General features: G+C 45.6%; 1 protein-coding gene across 1 annotated transcript in view; it reads left to right on the forward strand.

Moving 5' to 3' along the window:
• dock2 (dedicator of cytokinesis 2) overlaps positions 1-16,469 on the forward strand; it is a 67,680-nt gene extending 51,211 nt beyond the window's left edge. Inside the window, exons 27-51 of the mRNA XM_040173547.2 lie at positions 3,690-3,788; positions 3,877-3,971; positions 4,525-4,603; positions 4,708-4,808; positions 5,096-5,154; positions 5,269-5,417; positions 5,687-5,772; positions 5,884-6,040; positions 7,270-7,310; positions 8,485-8,575; positions 9,452-9,562; positions 9,932-10,021; positions 10,881-10,985; positions 11,511-11,652; positions 12,222-12,303; positions 12,421-12,505; positions 12,738-12,824; positions 12,907-13,083; positions 13,448-13,531; positions 13,644-13,781; positions 14,213-14,340; positions 14,927-15,137; positions 15,267-15,372; positions 15,852-16,000; positions 16,216-16,469. Coding sequence (XP_040029481.2) covers positions 3,690-3,788; positions 3,877-3,971; positions 4,525-4,603; positions 4,708-4,808; positions 5,096-5,154; positions 5,269-5,417; positions 5,687-5,772; positions 5,884-6,040; positions 7,270-7,310; positions 8,485-8,575; positions 9,452-9,562; positions 9,932-10,021; positions 10,881-10,985; positions 11,511-11,652; positions 12,222-12,303; positions 12,421-12,505; positions 12,738-12,824; positions 12,907-13,083; positions 13,448-13,531; positions 13,644-13,781; positions 14,213-14,340; positions 14,927-15,137; positions 15,267-15,372; positions 15,852-16,000; positions 16,216-16,278 — 2,715 coding nt within the window. The 3' untranslated portion in view covers positions 16,279-16,469. The remainder of the gene's footprint in view (positions 1-3,689; positions 3,789-3,876; positions 3,972-4,524; positions 4,604-4,707; positions 4,809-5,095; positions 5,155-5,268; positions 5,418-5,686; positions 5,773-5,883; positions 6,041-7,269; positions 7,311-8,484; positions 8,576-9,451; positions 9,563-9,931; positions 10,022-10,880; positions 10,986-11,510; positions 11,653-12,221; positions 12,304-12,420; positions 12,506-12,737; positions 12,825-12,906; positions 13,084-13,447; positions 13,532-13,643; positions 13,782-14,212; positions 14,341-14,926; positions 15,138-15,266; positions 15,373-15,851; positions 16,001-16,215) is intronic.
• Positions 16,470-17,259: the final 790 nt, after the last annotated feature.

Genomic DNA, 17,259 nt, shown 5'->3' on the forward strand with positions numbered 1-17,259 from the left:
AAGTTTTAACCTCGAAATCCGTTGGCTTCATTCATTTGGCTTCGTTGCGCGAGCACGTTGGCTTCTTTCCTTTTTTGAGGTTGACGTCAGAGATACAAATATAGCAAAACTGTTTGGTGGGTGAAGGTGTGTTTTGGTTTGGTCGGTGTCGTGTCTGTACGGACAGTCGTTTCATGTGAAAGTGTGTGTGTGTGTGTGTGTGTGTGTGTGTGTGTTGCCAGTGGTCTCTTGTTGCAATATAAGCCCCCGTTGACCTTTCCCCCACCTGAATATGACTGGTGATGTATGCGCCACTGCAAAGTGCTGGACTCACCTTGTGTCGTGTTGCAATTGACCTCTGATGAGGCAAGCGATGGTAGGTGTGTGTGTGTTTGTTTGTGCATGAATTACATAAGCGGTGCGAGCGACAAACACGCGCACATACAACGATGACAAAGCATGAGAAAGCTGTCTGAAGCTCGGGGGTCACGGTGATCTCATTTTGAGGTGGGGATGAGAAGTCTGTCATTGAGGAACAGGAGGAGCGCGAGTACACCGACTGACCTTCAGAGGAAAGTTTCTCCCCTCTTGTTATTCCTCCCCCCTATCTCCCTCCCCTCTGTTTGCCGTCTCTTCCTTGCGTGGATCACCTGATCCTTTCTCCCTGTGGTCGAATCCGAGGACGCGTTGATCTCGCGCTCAACACGTCACTGAAATTCAAACCCATGTTCGCTGTGTCTCAGACAGACACGGCGTCTCGTCACCGTACGTACAGCCACTCTTAATCCTGTCCTTCTATTTCAACCCCCCACCCCCCCCCCCCCTCCACTTTCCGCCAGCTGTCCGGCAAAATGTGCGTTATAGTCACAAATTACAGAGCGGGGGCTGCGTTGGTGCGGTGATCGAGGCTTCCTCTTTTGTCTTTTGTTCATATTTCTTTTTTATATGGGAAGTGTCACATCTGAGAGCAGCATAAAGTACTTCACAACAAAAAGCAGACACGGGAGGAGGAGGAGAGGAGGAGAAATGCTGAGGAGGTGCGCCCCGTCAGGGTGAAGGGCTGTGAAAGGCATCAGTGGGCCTAATACCAATTCCACTGTCCCACGCTGCTGAGCTTTCTGTCAGGGGATTTTAGTGGGAAGAGACTTCGCTTAGATTTGCTGGATACATGACGTTATAACTCGTCTGTGACAGTGTGACCGCATGGTGTCGCGTGTGCGTGTGAATGAATTACATACAATCATTTTGAGGCTTTATCACCACGTTCATCACGGCTGTGTCTTTCCCGGGTGACGGTGACGCTTTGTTCTCCACAGCCGATTTAATGGAGTCATTTAAACACAACAACAACAACAACAACAACGGGATGTTGTCGCAAACTGGCTCAGTAAACCAGTAAGCGAGTCCATGCAAGAGATTCACCCAAAAACCCTGAATTCAATAAAACTAAAGTTTACTCAAACAAACAATACGGTGTGGAAATGGGGAACGTCGCCAACGGGCGGTTCGCTAGTCGTGCAGGTGAGTTTTTAGGTGCTTGTCCTTTTCAAGCTGGAAGTACATTATTAATGAGAGTGTCCAGAGTGAGGAAATGGATGGATAAACGACGGAGAGAGGAGGAGGAGGAGGAGGAGGGGGGAGAAACCCCAGACCTCGCCAGCATTTGTGTCCTTGTTTAGTCCGTAATCTCCTCCCTGTTGCGTAAGGCCTTTGCCTCAGCAAGCCCTATGCTCTCTCTCTCTCTCTCTCTGTCTCTCTGTCTCTGTCCTGTAACGTGTTGATGAAACACATTCATGAGTGGGGACACAAACACCTGATGACCGGGCATTTGGCCCTTTGAGCGCTTGTGTCTGTGTGTGTTTCCAGAAGACGTTGTAGGTGATTGAGTCGTCTGAGAAGAACAATTCCTCAGGAGTGGGGCGACACAACGTGTGACCTTCACACAGACACACACACACACACACAGTAGACGGAGGAGAGGACGCAGGAGAAGTGATTCATCCTCTATCCTGTTATGCTTTCAAGATAACTCTCAGTAACACTACTTCTCCACGTTTTTAGTGCCTCTCGGTGAGTAAAGACATTGTTTACAGACGATATGAAACTTAACCTTTACTCGCGCTCCTCGCTGTCGAATCACATGAGAATTGATTTCAGAGTAACTTTGAAGGAGTGTCGGGGAGAAGAGGGAAAGAAGAGAAGAGAGATTGAATGAGCGGTCTCACACCCATGAGCATGAACAGTTTGAAGTCCAACTGAAAACACGATTGGTGTGTGTCTGCCGTCATACTGGCATATGCGGCTAAAAAAAGTCTGTTTTCTTATTAGAACGAAGCCCCAAGTGCAGGCAGGCGTACACGCAGGCCCTGCGCAGTCTGATTTAGATGAAAACCGTCACCACGTGAGACGCCGCTCATCTTTCATCTCCAATCAGCCATCCTTCATGCTGCAACTTCGTCTCCTGTTGCCAAGCGGCTCTGGAGAATAATTTACACACAAACCCCGGCCGTAACCATGAGGCAGAACACCTGCACATCTGCCTGGGCTTCAAAAAAACGCTCATAGCAGCAATCGAGCCCAACAGAGGAGAGGATCAGAAAACATTAAGCAGCAGAACAAATCTAAAAAGCCGCTGAGAGCCGTTCCTGCTGGTTTACGGATGGAAATGATGAAAAAACAAACAAATAAGAGGGTTGTAAAAGTGAATAGCAACACCAACAGTGCCTCTGCATAGTTTATTTATTTTTTTTCCGATGTTTTTCTTCTGTTTAGCAGAAACATTTTTAAGTGAAGCTTCACCAAGTTACATTTTGGGTCGTCGAAGGGAACGTTGTTAACGGGCTGGACAGGAAATAAGACGGGCCGGGACGGTTAATCTATTCGACCAAGATGGAAAGAAAGGGAAGTGAAATGAGCAACCAATTCAAAGCTCAGTAGTCTATGAAACAGCCCCGTTTATGTATGAAAACTGTTTCGACGTTTGTGTCATTGCTGGTTTCTGTAAATATGGGCGTGTTTGCTGAAGTCGGTTCTGTTTTCGTCTCCTCCGCCCTCGGCCCTCTCAGCGTCTCCCTCCGCTCAGCCTCAGGTGGTGGAAGGGTTGAAATTAAAGCTTTAATCTCAATCAAGGGTTTTTTCTCAGAAAAATTTTTGTTCCTTTTTTTCAGACACACTTAGAACTTAAAAAGCATTTTTTCATCTACTTCATGTCTGTTTTACTTTTAAAGTAATGCTCAGTCCTTCTGCCTCCTCTCCTGTCTGTCCTGTCTTTTACTTTTACCTATGTCCCCATGTCCCTATTTTCCCTTTTCCCTTTGGTTGTTCTGTTCTCAATCAAGAGCTTGAAATGTCTGTTTTTAACATTTGACCATGCCATAATATCACACTGTGTAAACCGTTGACTATTTCTTGCATTTCACAGAATATGATAAGCATTAAAAAACCTTTTTCAAGAAACTGTTTGCCTTTTTAGCAATTTTGCTGTCATGTGGATATTTGTTGCCGCTGTAAGTAATTCAAAATATATTTTTGAAATCTCACATAGTGGCAGACGGCCACAATTTAAACTGTAAAAGGTCATTTATAAAGCAGAGAAGCTGCCAGCCTTCCTGTTTTGCTCCAGGTCCTGTACTATGAGATAACGTCGATGGTTTTTGGACAAACTAGCAAGTGACAGAACTGGTGTGGTTCCCTTTTTTTTTTCTTTGTAGTCCAGGGTGGTCGCCTGCATGACGGCGATTCTCAGTCAGATGGACGATCGCCACTATGCTACATACATCGAAACCTTTGCTGGGAGCTCTGACCTTGTGGTAAGGGTACACACACAAACACACCTGGGGACGTCCGTTGCGTACAAACCCAACACAAGTTCTTCTCCTCTCGCTCACCTCGCTGTAGGACTTCCTGATGGAGTCCTTCCTGCTCTTCAAGGACCTGATTGGGAAACACGTGTACCCCTCTGACTGGATGGCTATGATCATGGTGCAGAACAGGTACTACCAGCACAAAGGTACAGACCCCTCCTTGTTTTGGGGTCTTTCCCCCTCTGACTGAACAAGCCACGTTTGTCTGCCTCGACCTGATGAGGAGTCCGAGAACTGGTTCTTGGGCAGTGATGTGCAGGTTAGAAAAATGTCGCTCTGGAACAAAAAAGGGCGACGAGAGGCGACGTCAGTCAGCTGCGAGTAACGAGAACCGATAGATTCGCGCTGAATGACGCCGAACCCATTTGCCACTTAACTTGCATGAAATCACAAATCAATTACACACCTGCACTCAGGGATTGAAGTCACTCCCCGTCTTTGTGCGTTGTAATCTGAGCTTCTCTTTGGCTTGCGTGGGCTCTTCGTGTGTGTTCCCTGCACCTGAGCGTGCTCCACTCTGTTGCTAGTGTTTGCCTTCAGATGGAGATGATAACAACGTGCACCTTGTACAAAGCCGTTGATTCCCCCGCAGGCTAACGCTGTTAGCCCGTTCAGCACTGTGTTATGTGTGTGTGTGTGTGTGTGTTTGTGTACAATCAACGTATGTGTTTCTCTCCATTAGAGTGTTCCTGCGAGCCATTAATACCTATGCAGACACAATGAACCAAAAGTTCCTCAATAACAACGACTTTGAAGTACAGGTAAGTGTGTTTGTGTGTATTTTTAGGCGTTTACTCATAATATCAAAGATCTATATTGTCGCTCTCTACATCCCTGCTCTGTGTTGCTTCTCTTCTCCTTCTAGTTGTGGAATAACTACTTCCACTTGGCGGTGGCGTTTATTACCCAGGAGTCTCTGCAGCTGCAGCATTTCTCGTCAACCAAGAGAAACAAGATTCTGGCCAAGTGAGAGAAGGGCCACATCATTTCCTTACTCTCCACACTTAGTCTCTGTTGTCTAATGACACAACTCATTTGCGATCTATTCTGGAGTGTGCATTTACTGTTTACACACCCTCGCCTATTAAAACCGTGTGATGCCCGGAGATAGACATTCAATTTGGTTCCTGTCGAGGCAGGTTCGCATTGTGCCCCTCTGGGGCCCTCAGTTCCCGAAGAGAGAAGTGTTGATCAAAAATGTGGATTTGAAACTAAGCTGACTCTTTCTGTCTCTGTTCATCTCTTTATCACAGATACGGAGACATGAGAGAACTCATTGGCTTCGCTATACGCGACATTTGGTACAAACTTGGTAAGAAGATCTAGTTCGTATAAGACCCGTGACCTTTCAGAGGTCAGCCTGCGAGCTGGGTGGGTCAGATAGGGCAGCTTTTTGAATTTGGTCTATTGTGCGTGTCTGTTTCAGGCAGTCACAAGATCTGTTTCATCCCCGGAATGGTGGGTCCCATCCTGGAGATGACTTTGATCCCGGAAGAAGAGCTGAGACGGGCCACCATCCCCATCTTCTTCGACATGATCACCTGTGAACACGCACATTCTGGGAACTTCCACAAGGTTTAAACGCACAAACACACTCCCCAAATGTGTATGGGTTCAGAAATGTTCGCACGAGACAAATTTGCCAAACAAATTGACATTTGCACGCTTGAAAAACGCTGGCCCGTGCACACTGTGCACCCCATCGATGTCCTGTGGCACTGCATGGAAGTGAAAGAGACACCCATAGTACAATCGCTTGATTTTCTCTTCTATTCCTTGTCTCCTTTGTTTTATTCACTCTACTCTCTCTCTCTCTCTCTCTCTCTCTCTCTCTGCTTCTATAGTTTGAGAACGAGATCATTCTGAAGTTGGACCACGAGGTGGAGGGTGGAGGAGGAGATGAGCAGTACATGCAACTACTGGAGACCATGTAGGCTTCAGTATTGGAATATAAATATTACAGCAAGTTGACAAATTGTACTTTCCGTCGCACGTAAACAAGCAGATAAGAACGAACTGGTGGTTGCTTGTCGTCTGCCAGCCTGCTGGACTGCGTTTCAGAGAAACTCACGCTGAGGTCAGAGGTGCAGCACTTTGTCGCCTTGGTGAAAGGACTCCTCATTCGTCTCCTTGACTACCGTACGGTGATGAACGATGAGAGCCGCAACAACCGCATGAGCTGCACTGTCAACCTTCTGGTGAGTGAAAGAAAGGGAGGAATGGAAAGAGGCCGGTCCTAGACGTTCACACTCACACACACACATTCCCACATTGTTAAACTCATTATTATTGAAATGAAGTTCATGAAGGGATGAGAACTTATTATGAAGTGGTTTTGTTCCAAAGAGACCTCGGTCAATAATCTGAGAGGGAACAGAGAGCAAAGAGCCCCACTGATTAAACTGTTAATCATAAAACACTGATTTCACGTCTTGTCTTTCATGTGAAGGTCTTTGTTTCCCGTTTCCTCATTCGATTTGTGTGCTGATGGATCTAAAATCATAAATTCATCTCTGAGTTTGGTCTCCGACAGTTTTTGCAGAGCGTTGCATCAGCTCCTGTCTGCTGCTGCTTTTCCCTCATGTGATGTCCTAATCACATTCTCCCTCCCGTGTACACACGTTCAGATCCCATCTAACATGTGATTGTCTCCACAGAACAATCAAATCATATTGTTCGCCTTATTCGCCGACATTTAGGAGGATCGGTTAACAATAAATGGTTGTGTTTATGTTGGTATCTATAACGTGTCACATTCCCGTGGCACATGACAGAGATGTTTATCTTCTAACCGGTGGCAGCTGCCCATCAGCTATTCTCTTTAAATAGTTCCGACAGCTGAAAGAATCCCTCCTGCTGGTGAGCTCGTGTTGCTGTTGCAGATAGCTGCTTTCTCCGTGTGAGATCGACTGATTACACCCATTAAATTCAATGGCACTCACCTGCTATGTTGTCGGTTAGGAAAGATGCACACAGGTGATGCTGTAGACTCTGTTGCATGTTCCAAAGACTATTGGGTGAGAAATCATCTGATGGAGAACCTACAGCAGCACCTTGGCTACTCAAAAAGCATTGATTCAAACAACTATATGTCTGACCTTTGCAAAAATAAAGTAGCCTCAGATGCCGGATGCTTTGTCTTCACAGTAAACATCACAGTAATTTATTTTTTTTGTTTTTGATTGTTTGTGTGTGTGTGTGTTTGTTGTGTCTGCTGACTCGTGATGGGGAAGCGCGTTTGGGTGGCAGTTTGTGCTCCTTCACTAACAAATGTGCATGCATGCGCACACGCTCATACGTTAACACGCTCGGGCAATCTGAAACACTCACATACAGTAAATAAAAGATGACAAACTAGTGATCAGTGCAGTGATTCAGGATGATATGCCACACACACTGTGACCCAACTTTTCATTTCATTTTGCAGAACTTTTACAAGGACATCAATCGTGAAGGGATGTACATCAGGTATTTGTGAGCCGTCTTTGACATTAAATACCTTTAAGTGGTGCATTTTTGCTTTGTAAATGATTGTGCGTGCGTGTGTTTCTGAAAGTGTGTGTGTGTGTGTGTATGTGTGCGTTTCTGTGTGTGTTGCTCCCTAATCTGACATGGGATTATATGAGTCCCACTGAATTAATGTCAGAATCCACAGGATCAGCTCTTAGTCTGACTGGAGGAGGACGGGATGAGGGCAGGAGGGGGGGGGTTCTACAGATCCCGTCAGGTCCCACGTGCATTTCTGGGCATAGCTTATGGACCTCATTAGTGATCTGTGTGTTTTAATGTGAGCTCAACGCTTTGGTTGATCGGTTGCCTCCATCTATCCTGTGGAGAATGCATTTAGCATTTAATGTTTTGCTTATTAACATTAACAAGCAAACACGATTTAATGGAAATGCATTGCTGTATTACCAGAAGCCGCACGCATGGATAATAAGGACCTCAAACTAATTGGGATCTGGCCCAGCGTGTGAATTAACAATCATCAAATTTGCATCTTAATTGCTTACATTTATATTGAAAATGAACCTCATGTTATCATGACAAGTGGTTATTCCCTAAACTGTATTATAGTAAATTGAATACATACAATAGTATATTGTCTTGTACAGTCATTCAGTCTGTGTCACGCTCAAAGAGGGTAAAAGGCTTTGGTTTTTATTACGGACTCAACATGGGCAGAGTTGCTGAGTTGCTGGTGAACAATTTAAGCACCCCTTGGCCACTATTGACATTCAGTAATGATATAGTCTTACTTTATTAACATACTTTATTAACCCAGCTATGGAAGAATTGGCCTCTTGCCAATGTCATTTTGGTTACCTCAAACTAAAAAACGAATCCGTAAACCAGACAACATTCCCATCTTCCTCGTTGTCGGGCTTGTAATACGTTACAATAGACTTCTTTGTGTGCGCTCCACGTCGTCCACATGTTTAGGGCATGTGTAGGTGTGTGTGTGTGTGTGTGTGTGTGTGACAAAGGCAGCGACCCATTAGTGTGTAAACAAATTAACGTGTACATGCTCCATTTGCTTCTAGCTGCCCAACGGCGGCCTCTAGTGGAGCGGTGTACACGTTGCATGTAAAGGTGAGGTGACCTCTGTTGTATGTGCGTGTTTGTACACGCGTGTTCTCAGGTACCTTTACAAGTTGAGGGACCTTCACCTGGAGGGGGAAAACTACACCGAGGCAGCGTACACACTGCTGCTCCACTCTCGCCTGCTCAAGGTAGGAACCCCCCCCCCCCCACACACACACACACCTACATTATATGTGCATCTACTGTATTTATTTATAGACGCAGTGTGCTACTCTGTCTTTTATTGGTATTGCCAAGTCTAATGACTTTTCTGTCGGCCACGAGCACGCCAGTGTTTTTTATTGGCTGATGAATGGTCGCCTCGTCTCTGGCCTCCAAAAGATTAAGCCGCAAGGTTTAGTTTATGGCCTCGTATCGGCCGCTGTGGGTGCCTCGCTGCGCTGATTGACTCGCCACATGCATTTCAGTGTGTGTGTGTGTGTGTGTGTGTGTGTGTGGCCTCTCTTAACGCTTCATCTCTTTAATGGTACACTAAGAGCCCCACGGAGAGGAACAGGGGAATAAGGGCGTCGCTCTCTTTCCCGCTGTCACTCTCCTGCTCTCGCCGTCTAGTATCATTAAATCAAGGCAGTTCAACTCTATAAAAGTAAATGATTATCTCCATTCATCTCCAGTGTCAGTCCTGTCATACTTGCTTTACAGTAATGAAAAGAGCTGTAATCCTCCTCCTCTCCGTCGAAGCTGATAGACCTGCTGCAATAATAGAAGTCCCGCTTGCAGAGATCATTGTGCACTTTGGTTTGGTTTCTAAATGAATTCATGTGTAATCCACGTAATGGAAGATTAACTATTGCCTCATCACAATTAATGAACAGAGTGCTGCATGCATTTTGTGTGCACTCGACTTCTAATTAATGTTGATTTAATACCACAAAGAAAGTCATTTTTTTAGTTGTTTTAGTTTCAACCTCATCATGAGTGGAACGATGAAAAGCAACGTTGCTCTGACTCTTAACTATTCCCCTTTTGTTGTTCATTTTGCCTTCTTTATGTCTTCATTTCAGTGGGTGGATGAGATGTGCAGTCCCCAGTTTGAGTACCGCGGTTCGCAAACCCAGCGGCAGCTCAAAGAAACCCTCTACGACACCATCATCGACTACTTTGACAAGGGCAAGGTCAGCCTGGATTGAGCCTGCAGCTCTTTATCAAAAGATCACCATCGTGGCGCAATGTGATGATTCGAAGAGGGTCCATCTGTCATCAGAAACGGGCTTTTTACAGAGGCCCTTAGATTCTTTTGTAGAACGATTGGGAAAAAAAGTGTTCCTTACATAGTCGTCGTTGTTGCATAGTCTCTGAGCATCGATTAGGGTTCTATGTTCCCTAAAGCGATGGAAGAGATCTGGAAACAGAGATTTCCACCAGATGAATTCCATCCACGATAGCTGGCGCCAATCCATGAGCAGATGGTGTAATGAAAGAGCCTTCTTCCTCCCCTTCGTGTGTGTGTGTGTGTGTGTGTGTGTGTGTGTGTGTGTGTTTAGATGTGGGAGGAGGCCATCACTCTGTGTAAGGAGCTAGCAGAACAATACGAAAACGAGATCTTTGACTACGAGTTGCTCAGCAAGAGACTGGTAATATAAACACTCACTGTGTACTTTCTGCACACTATTCCATGCATTTCATTGTCTCCTCCTTTTTCTTCTAACTTCCCTTAATAAATATGTAATAGATGTCCCTGGGTGAAAAAGTGTGCGTTTGCAGCAAAGGAAGAAACCGTTTAAGTGTTAAGAGAGCGGCAGTAAGATCGCTCACCTAAAGTTCACCTGTGTTTTACTGCTCCCTGAGTAATTTGTTCAGCTGCCAGGCTGTGACAGTTTCCTGAAACTCAGACAATATTATTCCCAGTCAGCAGTTTTCCACACTAAGTTAGGCATCTACACTCGTAGGAAACTAGCAATGATTCAGCACCACCGTTCGCCCATGTTTGAACGTGAAATCTTCCTTGACACAAATGGTTTCTGAGGAGCTCTGGTTCGAGCTTCCTCAATGATCACATGACTCCCAAAGCGCGATTCTTCATTGGAAATCATCAGCAACTTAAAACTACTCCCAACTCAGCACTTTGTCCACTCAAATCACTTTTCTCTTCCTTCCATCCGTTGCTTCAACCGTACGGCAGACTTGATTTGATCCATTCTCACATCCAGCACCACCATCTCTCCCTTTTCCTTTTTACACAAATCTCTTTCTTCACATGACTGCAGCAGTGGCCTTCCCTGCTAATGTAGCAAGCATGTAATTCTATAAAGCGCAGACGGTGCCCTTGGATGTTGTGCATCCTGTTTTTGCTCCATCAGTCTCCCTCAGAGGGCCACTGTTCTGCAGAGTGTAGCTGTCCCGTTGGCGCAGGCTGATAACACTGTTGCACACAGTTGACTGAAACACATTCTCTCTCTCTCTCTCTCGCTCTCTCTCTCTCCCGCTCGGCAGGAGAAACAAGCCAAGTTCTATGAAAACATCATGAAGATCCTGAGGCCCAAACCAGACTACTTTGCAGTGGGCTACTACGGCCAGGGCTACCCTCCATTCCTCAGGGTTTGTGTTGGCCACTGCTTGTCGGCACTAAAAGTGAACTGTGGTACAACAGAAGTTCTCATTTCCGGAGAACGGAACAGAAGTAAACAGATTGACACCGTGTGAGCAGCACCTACGCGTTGCACCTTGTGATGAATGACGTTGTAGGAGAGTAGTTTTATATGCGTTCTTAGCACTGAACTAAGGTGTTCACCAGCGGTTCATTAACAGACGTGAAGTGAAGAACATTACGGGAACCTGGTAGATTTCAGCAAAGTGCAGAGAACAAAATGTTCCACTGTTTATCGCCCCTTTATGTGTTAGATGTGTTTAACTAGTGGGGTAATGAGTGTGACGGGATGGGGGGGGGGGCAGGGTTTAGAAAGGAGACAAGGTATAAGCCCACTTTGATAAATATGTGCAGTGTGTACCAACTACACTCTCTGTACTCTATGGAAAATACAAATTTTCCCCCGCCTGATCGCCAGTGAAATAAGGGCTGAGGCTGTATGTTTATCAACACCGGTACATCTCCTGTGGCTGCAGAACAAGGTGTTTATCCACCGAGGGAAGGAGTATGAACGCAGAGAGGACTTCCAGAACCAGCTGATGAGCCAGTTCCCCAGCGCCGTGCGCCTCAACACCACCACCATCCCGGGAGACGACATCAGGAGCTCTCCGCTGCAGTGTATCCTTCTGCAGGCACCCCTCCGCCTTCAGGAAAGTAGCGGCTGCAGGGGAATCGTTCCGCATTCTCGGGTTACCCAACTCCAACGGTCTGCACGTCGACGTGCCGTTGGTGCTTCACTTCCCACTGCTGCCCGTGCTTTGGCTGGTGAACGCAGGTCATATTTAGCTTTTGCATACGGCGGGTCTAGTGAAGTAAACCCTTTTGATGTATAGATGTGGAGAAAATGTACATATTAATTAGTATGGAACTATTTGAACTCCACCAGAGTAGTATTTGATTTTTTTTTTTTTGTGAAAAAGGGCAATAAAGCAGATGTTTCCTCAGGTTTGATGTTGAGCCTCTTTGCTTTGTAGTATTTTTTTGACACTGTAGAGTGACGTTAGAGCCATTTTATGATTTCAGAGGGAACGTATCGTTTACTCTTATTGCTCTAATCTTATTAATAAAACCCAGCCGCTTGGGGTGTGATGTATCTCTCAGTTATCAGGCCATATGTTCTGACACAGGGGTGTAGAGATGACCCTCTAACACGGAGTGGGGATTTCTTCCTGAGTGATCTGAACCAGATATCCAGTGTTTCACAGTGAAATCGGTGCTGGAGATTCCTCCACGCCTGAAGAACAAACCTGTTCCCGATCAGATAATCAAGTCTGTGAAACAGCGTGTTTTACGCTTCATATATTGATAAAGACGTGTGACTTTCTGTAACATAATATACATTTTAGTCTTTGCATTTTGACTTTTACCTCTTTACACCTTGCACAGCTTCTACAAGTCCAACTACGTGCAGCGTTTCCATTATTCCCGACCGGTCAGGAAAGGACCTGTGGACCCAAACAATGAGTTTGTTGTGAGTTTTGTTGCAAAACGGCCCATTAATCACAATTGTGTTCAACCATCACTAACTTTCAGTCCAGCACATGAATGTGTGAATTCCAACGTAAACTAGTGTACCATTAAACCCTTGAGTACAACAAGCCTCTGAATAGGACTCTTAATATAAGATATTGTATATTGTTATGAGCCTACACTCACTTTATTGCTTTCCTTTTCTTCTTCTTGTTTTTATTCCCGTGTTTAAGTCGATGTGGATTGAACGCACAACCTTCACCACTGTGTATAAGCTCCCAGGGATCCTCCGCTGGTTTGAGGCTACAGACATGAAACATGTAAGTATGTGTGTGTGTGTGTGTGTGTGTGTGTGTGTGTGTGTTCCTTAACCCACACCCCACCCTCTGCTCCTCTCCCCAGACTACCTTGTCTCCATTGGAGAACGCCATAGAGACAATGGAGTCCACCAATGAGAAGATTCTGACCATGATCAACCAATATCAGGCTGATTGGACCCTCCCCATCAACCCGCTCTCCATGCTGCTCAATGGCATTGTGGACCCAGCGGTCATGGGCGGCTTTGCCAAGTATGAAAAGGTAAAATCAACCCAATTTATAACCCTTTGCTACCACATATTGCTCCTATTATTTTATAATAGCAGTATTGGAGTTTGTTACCACCCTTTTATTTTGGGCTGGATTTTAATAGGCTATAAAAATCTCATGGAGACTGCTTGGAAAAAGATTCCCCATCTCGTTAAAACGTTTTTATTTACATGTGAAGACTATCTGAGCTTTGGAGACATCTGTATCACTTTGTGAGGCTTTAATTACACATGAATAAAATCATCTTCAGTGTTCTTAAATCACGCTTTGGATGAATTCACTGGGAACTGAGCCTGGACCAGTGATATACATATTCAGTATTTTTCATTAGTTTCAAACTGTCCCTCCGTATCAGGCCTTCTTCACCGAAGAGTACAATCAGCAGCACCCAGAGGACCGAGATAAACTGATGCGCCTCAAAGACCTCATCGCATGGCAGGTACTGGACACCGCTACACACACGGTTGAATACATGTACACGCCACATATGTACAGTAGCTCTTGCGTCCATGTGGTTGTTCTGTTGACACCATAACGTTTGCATTTTATAGATCCCGTTACTGGGTGGAGGGATATCTCTCCATGGGAAGAGGGTGATGGATGACCTGCGTCCTTTCCACGAGCGCATGGAGGAGTGTTTCAAGCAGCTGAAGAAGAAGGTGGAGAAGGAGTACGGAGTGAGGGAGCTGGTGAGAACTGGGGGGAGAGAACAAATGTTGGGCAGCGACTTTGGACCAAAGCGGGCTGTTTCTCTGTAATGAGGCCCGGGCTGTTTTTTAAGATCAAAACACCCTCAAAAGCTCTTCAGTGTATTGTTAATGTAGGATTTGTACCTTTTTAAATTCTCTACAACCACAGCGTGGTTGCGATGGTCTGAATGGGGCTGAATGAGGTCATTAACTAAGGGTAAGTGTGTGCGGCCCTTGAGGAACGTTCGACTAATGACGAGCAGGAGTCATGTGATGTTTTCATAACCAACTCCTCTTGCTTTTGCTGTTATTACATTTTCAAACGGTGTTCTGTCTTTCACATTCATGATCTATAGTAGTATCAGAAAAATATTATTAATGTCGTATCGTAGTATTGTCCAATATAACAATGTTAAATTCTCTATTTTCAGCCAGAAATGGATAACAGGAAGTCCAGCCGTCCGCGCTCTGTGCTGCGAACCTTTCGTCAGTCCATCATCTCCATCTCCTCGCTGCAGGGATCTGAATGTGGGACTCCGACCAGGCTCCATTCAGACAGGTAGCCCCGGCCGTAAACTCAAACCGTCATTTTATCAAACACTTTTTAGGTCCTCAAATGTTGCGATGTTGTGAGGTGGAGCTGGACTCTACTGTCCCGTTGACCGGTACCCGGACGAGGACCACCAAAGGAACCGGTCAGGTCCACTTCAATGCAGACGCACTGGTTTCATAGTCCATGTGGGCGTCCCTGTCCTCCCTTTTCCGTTCAAACAAACCAACAGCTACAACGTTCTGCTGTCTGACTCCCATCACATGGGCCAAATGGTGCAATCCTCCTAATCCCTCCACCAGCAGAGTTGTTTGTCAATCCTGCTGGAGCTCTCATGGATCCCTGATCATCCCAAAACACATCAAATCTAAATCTCCACATTGGGCCGTGGTACTGGACGTTTTAGCCCACTGCTCTCTCTCCGTCAACAGAGACATAGTCTTTGGGCAGCCGGAGTCTGTTGATGCTTCTAGGAGGCACCTTAAGAGCCACTTTCATTCTGTTTTTTTTCTGTTCCACAACGTTGTGAACATGAAAAAATGAACAGTCAAGCCCCCTTTTATTCACACCTCACACCCTTCATGCCCCCTGACAGGGACAACCCTCCAGACTCGCCCTCCTCCTGGAACTCCACCTTGCCGCGCTCCAGCGGCAGTGTGAGCACGAGTGTGGGTGCGGGGGAGGGGATGGTGACGGTGGGCGACGCAGAGGTGAAGCTGAGGAAGAGTAAGAAGAAGAAGAAGAGAAGCAGCATGATCTTCATCACGGAGGAAAGAGAAAGGACACAGACGCTGGACTGCAAACGGGTGAGACTGGTCTCTGGGGGGGAGGTAGCTCCTGGGATGAGAGGCCAAGGGTAGAGAGAGAGAGAGAGAGAAGTGACTGTCTGTGGAAGCGACGTTGCAGAATTTCTTGTGATCTCTGTCTCCCTCTAGCTGTCCAAGAAACAGGAGTTCCGCAGTGACACCAACTTGGCCGATCCAGGCGAAGGCAACGTGTCGCTGACCAACGCCAACTCCAGATCGCTGCCTGCCATCACAGGTGACGAACGTACACAAATTCATGAGGTCACATTTTTCACTCAGTGCAAGGAAAAACACATAAAACACACGGTCATGGCAGGAATATGCCTGTTATGAAAGTAACCGGTGTCTGAAAACAAATGCTGTTGCAGTAATGGCCGGACCTCACAGCAACTCTTGGAGCATGGTGGCAAATTAGTGAGTCCGTTCCGGTTGATTGTGATCGTTTCAGAAACGCTCACCAACCTCGTCCAGTTGACCCGCCGCACCTTCACACAGTGTGAAAGTGTCTCTGGCACCCGGCCATGTTGGTCCAGGGCAGCTGAGTCAGCATCGCCGACCGCAAGCTGCACGGCCTCCTCGCGCACGGTGACTACACAGTTCATCAGCAGGACATCGGAAGAGTTATTCACCTTAGATAGTCCGGCTGCAGGAGGAGGTTCATTGCGTGAAGATGCAAACACTAAATCCTCACTTGTCTTTTTTCTCCGTCTGGAGGTCTGTCCTTGGCAGTGCTAGGGGGCGCAGAGGAGGTGGACTCTGTCCGAGCCAGGAGGGACAGTAAGAGCATGTCCGTCTGTGTGACCTCTGACCGGACAGCTGACAGACGCTCAAAGGGCGTCATCAACCTCCTCTTCAAGTCCAAGGTGAGGCCAACACGTTGCACGTGGTCCCAAAAAGAAACACCAACAATTTGACAATTTAAAGGACCAGACCTGCAGTTTGGGTGTATTGATAACATATATTATATATAACATATATTTTAGGTATGTATACATATCAACGTTAACACACTCAGCTATTTTAACACCCAACTAGCATTAAAACTTTTCTTTACACTTTGACTTCTTTTTTTCAACAGAGCTCCAAATCAGAGGATGTGAAGCCCAGTGATTCAGCCAAAGGCGATGCCAATCATTTCTAAATTCTTTTCATTTCAGTTCATTTTTTCATGCATTTTTTTTTTTTTTTTTTTTACAAAGAAGTTCACATAAACCTTCAAGCTAAAGCAAATCATGCACACACACCCTCACTCAGTCTGACTGAGAGTCCCGGTGTTGCTCTTGTCTTAATATAATTGATTTTAGCTGTCAATAAAGACATATTTTTGTGGCATGACCTTTTCCTGCTAATTCAACTGATTCCCAGTGAAGCTAAATGTCATCTTACAGCTTTTCAATCAATTCTGCTTCTACAAGAATGAGCAAACACAAACCATCCCGCCACGCCGCTTGATTAAAGGCCGCCTTATTACACGTTTTCCCTCATTGTTGGGACGGACTGAGGTTAATGAGAAAATAATCACTTGATGAAGCACAAAGGTTTCCCGTGTCATCCCAAAGGATGAAAATTTAAACATGCAGCCAAAAAGCTTTGGCGCTGATACAAAAAACAAATCTAATGAATTGGAGAAAGCTGTGGTTCCTACATTTTTTGTGTGCACAAAGAGATGAGACGCAACTGTTTTTTTTTTAACCAAAATCATGATGTATATTTTGTTGGAACAACAGTTTACTTTTGATCTAAGATCTTAAAAATGTAAGGGAACCATTGGTTTTGCTCATCGACTCCTTGCTCTAGTTTAATCAGATCTGTCCCAGTCATTACACAATCATTGAGCTTTTCTACAAAAAGCTTTTATTTTCTTAAGTTAGAGTAAAAGTTATGTTGCATTAAAAGTAGTACAATATATTAAAAAATGTCACTGCGTGAGAGTGAGTAAACACAAGTTATTGCTGAGACGCCTACGCTCTGGATCCGAGGAACCCAAAAGAGTGTTGCGCTGATTTCCTCTTTTCTCCTGTAGCAGAAGGAAGCCTGTTTGTAGGAGAAACGTTTGCAGCCTGAAGGCCAGTTATAGACCTTCTGTTGTACAACCATTGTTACCCCGCTCTCACTCAGTGTG

Source organism: Gasterosteus aculeatus, chromosome 4, assembly GCF_964276395.1.
Source record: "Gasterosteus aculeatus chromosome 4, fGasAcu3.hap1.1, whole genome shotgun sequence".
Lineage (NCBI taxonomy): Eukaryota > Metazoa > Chordata > Actinopteri > Perciformes > Gasterosteidae > Gasterosteus > Gasterosteus aculeatus.